At 60.5% G+C, this 8,833-nt stretch overlaps 2 protein-coding genes across 3 annotated transcripts in view; both read left to right on the top strand.

Moving 5' to 3' along the window:
* The window catches only part of KDM6B (lysine demethylase 6B), a 22,023-nt gene extending 15,078 nt beyond the window's left edge, over nucleotides 1-6,945 (top strand). The window contains 14 exon segments of the mRNA XM_017850372.1: nucleotides 4-392; nucleotides 394-1,134; nucleotides 1,136-1,879; nucleotides 1,968-2,094; nucleotides 2,219-2,324; nucleotides 3,163-3,368; nucleotides 3,471-3,535; nucleotides 3,620-3,691; nucleotides 3,792-3,940; nucleotides 4,090-4,204; nucleotides 4,288-4,475; nucleotides 4,633-4,774; nucleotides 5,138-5,264; nucleotides 5,356-6,945. Of these exon segments, the coding sequence (XP_017705861.1) occupies nucleotides 4-392; nucleotides 394-1,134; nucleotides 1,136-1,879; nucleotides 1,968-2,094; nucleotides 2,219-2,324; nucleotides 3,163-3,368; nucleotides 3,471-3,535; nucleotides 3,620-3,691; nucleotides 3,792-3,940; nucleotides 4,090-4,204; nucleotides 4,288-4,475; nucleotides 4,633-4,774; nucleotides 5,138-5,264; nucleotides 5,356-5,667 (3,483 nt within the window). The 3' untranslated portion in view covers nucleotides 5,668-6,945.
* Nucleotides 6,946-7,051: 106 nt separating this feature from the next.
* On the top strand, nucleotides 7,052-8,249 carry TMEM88 (transmembrane protein 88). Of its 2 annotated transcripts, XM_017850480.1 has the most exons (3): nucleotides 7,052-7,433; nucleotide 7,823; nucleotides 7,921-8,249. In XM_017850480.1, exons 1-3 carry the CDS (start codon nucleotides 7,224-7,226, stop codon nucleotides 8,127-8,129), a joined length of 420 nt encoding a protein of 139 aa, XP_017705969.1. In that variant the 5' UTR covers nucleotides 7,052-7,223; the 3' UTR covers nucleotides 8,130-8,249. The 2 variants fall into 2 exon arrangements, with proteins under 2 accessions (XP_017705969.1, XP_017705968.1); XM_017850479.1 differs by having other exon boundaries at nucleotides 7,594-8,249.
* Nucleotides 8,250-8,833: the final 584 nt, after the last annotated feature.

An 8,833-nucleotide genomic window follows, 5' to 3' on the forward strand; every position in this document is an offset into this window, starting at 1 on the left:
CCCACCACCCCTCCCCATCGCGAGGGCTTCTTGGGGCCTCCAGCCTCCCGCTTTTCTGTGGGCACTCAGGATTCTCACACCCCTCCCACTCCCCCAGCCCCAACCACCAGCAGTAGCAACAGCAACAATGGCAACCACAGCAGCAGCCCTGCTGGGCCTGTGTCCTTTCCCCCACCACCCTATCTGGCCAGAAGTATAGACTCCCTTCCCCGACCTCCCAGCCCAGCACAGAACCCCCAGGACCCACCTCTTGTACCCCTGACTCTTGCCCTGCCTCCAGCCCCTCCTTCCTCCTGCCACCAAAATACCTCAGGAAGCTTCAGGCGCCCGGAGAGCCCCCGGCCCAGGGTCTCCTTCCCAAAGACCCCCGAGGTGGGGCCGGGGCCACCCCAGGCCCCTGAGTAAAGCCCCCCAGCCTGTGCCGCCTGGGGTTGGGGAGCTGCCTGCCCGAGGCCCGCGACTCTTTGATTTTCCCCCTACTCCGCTGGAGGACCAGTTTGAGGAGCCAGCCGAATTCAAGATCCTACCTGATGGGCTGGCCAACATCATGAAGATGCTGGATGAATCCATTCGCAAGGAAGAGGAACAGCAACAACACGAAGCAGGCGTGGCCCCCCCACCCCCGCTGAAGGAGCCCTTTGCATCTCTGCAGCCTCCTTTCCCCACCGACACAGCCCCCACCACTACTGCTCCTGCTGCGGCCGTCACCACCACCACCACCACCACCACGGCCACCCAGGAAGAGGAGAAGAAGCCACCACCAGCCCTACCACCACCACCGCCTCTAGCCAAGTTCCCTCCACCCCCTCAGCCACAGCCACTACCACCACCACCTGCCAACCCGGCCAGCCTGCTCAAATCCTTGGCCTCCGTGCTGGAGGGACAAAAGTACTGTTATCGGGGGACTGGAGCAGCTGTTTCCACCCGACCTGGGCCTTTGCCCACCACTCAGTATTCCCCTGGCCCCCCATCAGGTGCTACCGCCCCGCCGCCCACCTCAGTGGCCCCTAGCGCCCAGGGCTCCCCACAGCCCTCTGCTTCCTCGTCATCTCAGTTCTCTACCTCAGGCGGGCCCTGGGCCCGGGAGCGCAGGGCGGGCGAAGAGCCAGTCCCGGGCCCCACGACCCCACCCAGCCGCCCCACCCCTGCCTCTGCCCCCTGCTCGCTCTGAGTCTGAGGTGCTAGAAGAGATCAGCCGGGCTTGCGAGACCCTTGTGGAGCGGGTGGGCCGGAGTGCCCCTGACCCAGCAGACACAGCAGAGCCAGCGGACAGTGGGACTGAACGACTGCTGCCCCCCGCACAGGCCAAGGAGGAGGGTGGCGGGGTGGTGGCAGCGGCGGTGACAGGCAGCTGTAAGCGGCGACAGAAGGAGCACCAGAAGGAGCACCGGCGGCACAGGCGGGCCTGTAAAGACAGTGTGGGTCGGCGGCCCCGTGAGGGCAGGGCAAAGGCCAAGACCAAGGCCCCCAAAGAAAAGAGCCGCCGGGTGCTGGGGAACTTGGACCTGCAGAGTGAGGAGATCCAGGGGCGCGAGAAGTCCCGGCCCGATCTTGGTGGGGCCTCCAAGGTCAAGCCACCCACAGCTCCAGCCCCTCCACCAGCTCCTGCACCTTCTGCCCAGCCCACCCACCCATCAGCCTCCGTCCCTGGAAAGAAGGCTCGGGAGGAAGTTCCAGGGCCACCGGGCGTCAGCCGGGCTGACATGCTGAAGCTGCGCTCACTTAGTGAGGGGCCCCCCAAGGAGCTGAAGATCCGGCTCATCAAGGTAGAGAGTGGTGACAAGGAGACCTTTATTGCCTCTGAGGTTGAAGAGCGGCGGCTGCGCATGGCAGACCTCACCATCAGCCACTGTGCTGCTGATGTTGTGCGCGCCAGCAAGTGAGTTGGCTGCCCGTGTGGCCCAGGGACAGGCTCTCTTCCCCCATCACCCTGATGTTTGTGTCTTCATTCCACTGTCCTCCCACAGGAATGCCAAGGTGAAAGGGAAGTTTCGAGAGTCCTACCTTTCCCCTGCCCAGTCTGTGAAACCGAAGATCAACACTGAGGAGAAGCTGCCCCGGGAAAAACTCAACCCCCCTACACCCAGCATCTATGTATGTGTGCCACTTGGCCTCAGAACCACCCCTGCCAGAGGGTTCTAAGACAGTGTTGGGGACTGCTGGGGTGCTCTGAGCCTGGGCCAGGGCTCTGACCCCAGCTCTCCTGGTCATGTCTCAGCTGGAGAGCAAACGGGATGCCTTCTCACCTGTCCTGCTGCAGTTCTGTACAGACCCTCGAAATCCCATCACAGTGATCCGGGGCCTGGCAGGCTCCCTGCGGCTCAGTGAGTATGGGGGGCAGAAAGTGTCAGGGAGGGCTGCAGGGGTTTGGGGCATGTAGGACTCTGAGAAATCCCACACTTGAAGACTCAGGACAGTGGCTATGAGGAGTCCACTGAGTTGATGGGTCAGCTGGCATTGGACTCTTCTCTCATCTGTCTCCAGCATTTGGCAAGGGGGAGGGGGCCATAGTCAGGGCCTGATGAGTCATTTCTGAATTTTTTGTGATTAAGCATGAGAAGAATACAGATTTTAGAAAAACCCTGAAGACCTGTGATTTTGGGGCTCTCTCTCAGTCTTTTGTTGCACAAAATTTCAAACACATACAAAATTAGAGGAAGCTGTATAGAAATACAAAGGTCAATCTTGTCTCCTTTATACCTGTATGTCCTCCCTTCCCCACTCTGAGTTACTTGAAGCACATTTTCAGGCTTTCACTTGACTGAATCTTTAATTGGATTCAATGGTAGCTCAAAGAAGCTGCTGTTTTGACTAGAAAGACTCCAAATGGGGAAAAAAAGAAGCTGCCATTGAGCACCTACTATGTGTCAGGTGCGGTGCACACGGCCACTCGCACACCTGGGAACACCGGTTGAGGGGCTGAGTCCTTGAGCAGCTGCAGGAGAAAGAGGGCTGGTGAGGATGCAGATAGAGGCCAGGACGCCCAGCTTCCTGTGGGGCTAGGGTTCCTGCCTATTTCTCCTGGACTGGGCTCTACTAAGCCTATGACCACCCTATAGGAGTGGTCTACGCCCAGAGGAGTAGGAAAGGAAAGGGTCGGTTGGGTCCGTGGTCCTTATCCTCTGCCTCTGCCCCAACATCCTGCTTGGCCCTCCCTTCCAGACTTGGGCCTCTTCTCCACCAAGACCCTGGTGGAAGCGAGTGGCGAGCACACCGTGGAAGTTCGCACCCAGGTGCAGCAGCCCTCAGATGAGAACTGGGATCTGACAGGCACTCGGCAGATCTGGCCCTGTGAGAGCTCCCGTTCCCACACCACCATTGCCAAGTACGCACAGTACCAGGCCTCATCCTTCCAGGAGTCTCTGCAGGTGAGACGACAATGTGGCAGAGGCAGGTCCTGGGACGGGGCTGCGGTGGGAGGGCTCTCGAAAGGTGTCTGACCCAGGTCTGCCTACCCTCTGGCTGAGCAGGAGGAGAAGGAGAGTGAGGATGAGGAGTCAGAGGAGCCGGACAGCACCACAGGAACCCCTCCTAGGTACCGTACAGGTGTGCCCCTTCCCTTTCTGCTTCCTTCCCCTCCCTCTGCTCTCCACCAACCTGTGCTTCTTCGCCCCAGCAGCAGCACACCAGACCCGAAGAACCATCACATCATCAAGTTTGGCACCAACATCGACCTGTCTGATGCCAAGCGGTCAGTGGGGCTGAGGCCAGGGAAGTTGGGCCAGGAGTGCTGCGGGGACCTCATGGCGGGGGCGGGGTGTAGCTTCTCTTGTCGCACTTTCACGCCGCAGGTGGAAGCCCCAGCTGCAGGAGCTGCTGAAGCTGCCCGCCTTCATGCGGGTAACATCCACGGGCAACATGCTGAGCCACGTAGGCCACACCATCCTGGGCATGAACACGGTGCAGCTGTACATGAAGGTGCCCGGCAGCCGAACGCCAGGTGCGCTCCACGCCTGTGCGCGTCGCTGCGGGAAGCGCGAGAGGAGGGGCTGGGCGCTCAGCTGTCAGCCAATGAGGGCGGAGGGCGGGGCTGTCGGGGATCGCAGCTCCGACCTGGCCAGCCATGCTGTTCTCTGTCGACCCCTGCAGGCCACCAGGAGAATAACAACTTCTGCTCCGTCAACATCAACATTGGTCCAGGCGACTGCGAGTGGTTCGCGGTGCACGAGCACTACTGGGAGACCATCAGCGCCTTCTGTGATCGGTGCGTGCGGTCCTGCGCAAGTCAGCCTGCCGCGTCCCCGCCCTCGGTCCCCAGTTCCCACCTGACCTGTGGCCACCCCGCAGGCACGGCGTGGATTACTTGACGGGTTCCTGGTGGCCAATCCTGGATGATCTCTATGCATCCAATATCCCTGTGTACCGCTTCGTGCAGCGCCCCGGAGACCTCGTGTGGATTAATGCGGGGACTGTACACTGGGTGCAGGCCACCGGCTGGTGCAACAACATTGCCTGGAACGTGGGGCCCCTCACCGGTGAGAGGGTGGGGCAGGTGTTGGTATGGTGTGGGGCCTCAGCCGCAAGGCCTGGGAGGCTGGGGCTTGGAGAGCCGCCAGCAGTGAGGGAAGGGTCTTGGGCCTAGGTGTCTGGGGGCTGTTTGAGAGTCCTATTGTGATCGCCTCTGGCCCGCAGCCTATCAGTACCAGCTGGCCCTGGAACGATACGAGTGGAATGAGGTGAAGAATGTCAAATCCATCGTGCCCATGATTCACGTGTCATGGAACGTGGCTCGCACGGTCAAAATCAGCGACCCCGATTTGTTCAAGATGATCAAGTGAGGACCCTATTTGGGTGGGAGCCCACCTCCACTGACGGGTCCCTGTTCTTGTTCTTCTTGTCTGACTCCACCCCATTCTTACCTCTTTCCATCCTTGTCTGCCTGTGCCCCGAGTGTTACTGTGCTGGGGAGGCTAACTAGGTCCCTGCTGTCATGACCTTTCCTAGTGGTCCAAATAGACAAAAACCACAGGAAATTTCGCCTGTAACAGATGCCCTGGACAGAGGATGTGACCCAGACATGAAGCGGGGAGGTCTCCAGGGGAGGGCCTTGGGGCTGTCCACCCCTCTGCCCCTGCTCCAGCCCTGCACCAGGCTTCCTCCCTGCTGGTGGTCTCAACACAACCCCACTGCTCCCCAGGTTCTGTCTGCTGCAGTCCATGAAGCACTGCCAGGTACAACGCGAGAGCCTGGTGCGGGCAGGGAAGAAAATCGCTTACCAGGGCCGGGTCAAGGACGAGCCAGCCTACTATTGCAACGAGTGCGATGTGAGTGGGCCGGCTCTCCTGCTCCCCTGCTCCCCCTGAGTGTCCACAGTGGCCCTCCTTCCCCCTGACTACTCTCTCCTCCCTGCCTCAGGTGGAGGTGTTTAACATCCTGTTCGTGACAAGTGAGAATGGCAGCCGCAACACGTACCTGGTACACTGCGAGGGCTGTGCCCGGCGCCGCAGCGCAGGCCTGCAGGGCGTGGTGGTGCTGGAGCAGTACCGCACGGAGGAGCTGGCTCAGGCCTACGACGCTTTCACGCTGGTGAGGGCCCGGCGGGCGCGCGGGCAGCGGAGGAGGGCACTGGGGCAGGCTGCAGGGACGGGCTTCGGGAGCCCGGCCGCGCCTTTCCCTGAGCCTCCGCCGGCTTTCTCCCCCCAGGCCCCAGCCAGCACGTCGCGATGAGGCCGGACGCCCCGCCCGCCCTGCCTGCCCGCGCAGGCGCCGGCGGCCACCAGCACATGCCTTGGCTGGATCCTAGGCGTCCCGCGTGGCCGGAAGGGTCGGCCCAGCCCTTCCACCCATTGGCAGCTCCCTCACTTAATTTATTAAGAAAAACTTTTTTTTTTTTTTTTTTTTTTTAGAAATATGAGGAAAAAAGGAAAAAAAAGATGGGAGACGGGGAGGGGCTGGCAGCCCCTCGCCCACCAGCGCCTCCCCTCACCGACTTTGGCCTTTTTAGCAACAGACACAAGGACCAGGCTCCGGCGGCGGCGGGGGTCACATACGGGTTCCCTCACCCTGCCAGCCGCCCGCCCGCCCGGCGCAGATGCACGCGGCTCGTGTATGTACATAGACGTTACGGCAGCCGAGGTTTTTAATGAGATTCTTTCTATGGGCTTTACCCCTCCCCCGGAACCTCCTTTTTTACTTCCAATGCTAGCTGTGATCCCTGTACATGTCTCTTTATTCACTTGGTTATGATTTGTATTTTTTGTTCTTTTTTTGTTTTTGGTTTTTAATTTATAACAGTCCCACTCACCTCTATTTATTCATTTTTGGGAAAACCCGACCTCCCACACCCCCAAGCCATTCTGCCCGCCCCTCCAGGGACCGCCCGTCGCCGGGCTCTCCCCGCGCCCCAGTGTGTGTCCGGGCCCGGCCCGACCGTCTCCGCCCGTCCGCCCGCGGCTCCAGCCGGGTTCTCATGGTGCTCAAACCCGCTCCCCTCCCCTACGTCCTGCACTTTCTCGGACCAGTCCCCCCGACTCCCGACCCGACCCCAACCCCACCTGAGGGTGAGCAACTCCTGTACTGTAGGGGAAGAAGTGGGAACTGAAATGGTATTTTGTAAAAAAAATAAATAAATAAAATAAAAAAATTTAAAGGTTTTAAAGAAAGAACTATGAGGAAAAGGAACCCCATCCTTCCCAGCCCCGGCCAACTTTAAAACACAGACCTTCACCCCACCCCTTTTCTTTTAAGTGTGAAACAACCCAGGGCCAGGGCCTCACTGGGGCAGGGACACCCCGGGGTGAGTTTCTCTGGGGCTTTATTTTCGTTTTGTTGGTTGTTTTTTTGTCCACGCTGGGGCTGCGGAGGGGTGGGGGGTTTACAGTCCCGCACCCTCGCACTGCACTGTCTCTCTGCCCCAGGGGCAGAGGGGTCTTCCCAATCCTACCCCTATTTTCGGTGATTTTTGTGTGAGAATATTAATATTAAAAATAAAAGGAGAAAAAAAAATCCTGTTTCACTAACGGCTGGTGATAGCAGGGAGAGTACCGGGAGGGCTGCAAGACCGTGATTGATGGGGAGGACCGCGCAGACCCTGGCGAGGGCGAGCCCCTCCCCGGAGGCGCCTGTGGAATGTCCAGGGCTCTGGTCCGCTCCTCGGGATGGGGGGTGCCTAATCCTAGAGCCGCATTCCAGGATAAGGGGGGTGGGGAGAGGCTGGGCCGGGGGAGGGGCAGGAAAGAGGGCTATAAGGGCAGCGGCCCAGGCGGGCGGAATCCAGGCGGGCCATGGCGGATGTCCCCGGGGCACAGCAAGCGGTTCCCGGTGGCGGCCCAGAGCCCCGGGACCCCCTGGACTGTTGGGCCTGCGCTGTGCTTGTAACAGCCCAGAATTTGCTGGTGGCTGCCTTCAATCTTCTCCTGCTGGCGCTGGTGCTGGGGACCATCTTGCTACCCGCTGTCACCATGCTGGGCTTTGGCTTCCTCTGCCACTCTCAGGTGAGCGTGCGCCCCGGGGTGTGCGTGTGAGTGTGGGTGTTGGTGTGTGGTGATGCTGGCGGTGGGGTCTATGGGCCACAATTTCAACCCGCCTGGGCTGTTTCCACCCCGTGCACAGTATGGCCCGGTGGGCTTGGGCCTGACGCCTCTTCTCCCACAGTTCCTGCGCTCCCAGGCACCCCCTTGCACCGCGCACCTGCGAGACCCCGGTTTCACGGCCCTTCTGGTCACCGGATTCCTGCTCCTCGTGCCGCTGCTCGTGCTTGCTCTGGCCAGCTACCGCCGCCTCTGCCTGCGCCTCCGCCTAGCCGATTGCCTCGTGCCCTACAGCCGAGCCCTTTATCGGCGTCGGCGCGCCCCGCAGCCGCGGCAAACCCGGGCCTCACCAGGGTCCCAGGCCGTTCCTACATCAGGAAAGGTCTGGGTATAATGACCCTCGAGTCAAGAACAACCCTGACGGCTGCCCTTCTTCTTACTTGGCCCAAAGACTTGAAGCCCGGCATCTTCCGGCCTGCCCTGCCCCCACCCCTGCCTGAGCGGAGTCCTAGCATCCCCTTGGGAGCAGCGGCGTCAGTGGACCCAGTGCTGAGGAAAGCCCCCACATCCCGGAAAACCCACTTTCCTTTCACTACCCACATCTCAATCCTGAACATCGGGGCTGGAACCTGCACACCTCCCCCCTCAGCCCCGTGGTGAATGGGACAACAATCTCGTGCCCTCCTTTTATGGTGCAGCTCCTCCAGTATTTCCGGGGCTGGGGGGCGGGGCTGGAGGGGAAGGAGTGTCCATGCATCAATAAAGATTTAACGAACTGAACGTGCTCTGCAAACACAGGAGTGGCACAAGTACTATCACCCCTGCCCTGTGCCGAGGAACAGGAAACATGTGCCAGGGCCACAAATGAGCAGAGAGGAGCATCCTTCAGCCCCCTGGCCTTATCGCTTTTGTCCGTTCTTCCTGGCCAGAACTCAGAGATCTGTCCCTGACCCCAGGCACCTCCCTATCAAGAGTGGAGGGGGCCCAGCCTCGGCCGCCTGCCCCTGCTCCCCTTGGGGACCTGAGCCCGTTCTCTGACCCCAGCTTAAAGGAACTCGGTGTTGCCAGGCCGGGGTGGGAAACAATGGGCCTTCCGGAGCAGGATGACACCCCCTCCCGCCACAATTCTGGAGCAGCAGCGTGGGAGGGAAGATGCAGGGGCCCACCCTGGGGCCTGTTGGTGCATCATTCAGCCCTGTCCCCCATCTCTACCCCTGAACTTGAGAGAACCTTTGGCACCCCTGGACATCCCGGTTGGTAGAGGAGGGTTGAGGGTGCTCCCGACTTCAGATGAGTCTTTTCCTCTAGGGGTGGGGTGTGCTATCCCTGTACTGGCATCCCAGCTACACACAGACACAGGTCCA

This window comes from Rhinopithecus bieti, unplaced genomic scaffold (assembly GCF_001698545.2).
Source record: "Rhinopithecus bieti isolate Rb0 unplaced genomic scaffold, ASM169854v2 scaffold_32008, whole genome shotgun sequence".
Classification (NCBI taxonomy): domain Eukaryota; kingdom Metazoa; phylum Chordata; class Mammalia; order Primates; family Cercopithecidae; genus Rhinopithecus; species Rhinopithecus bieti.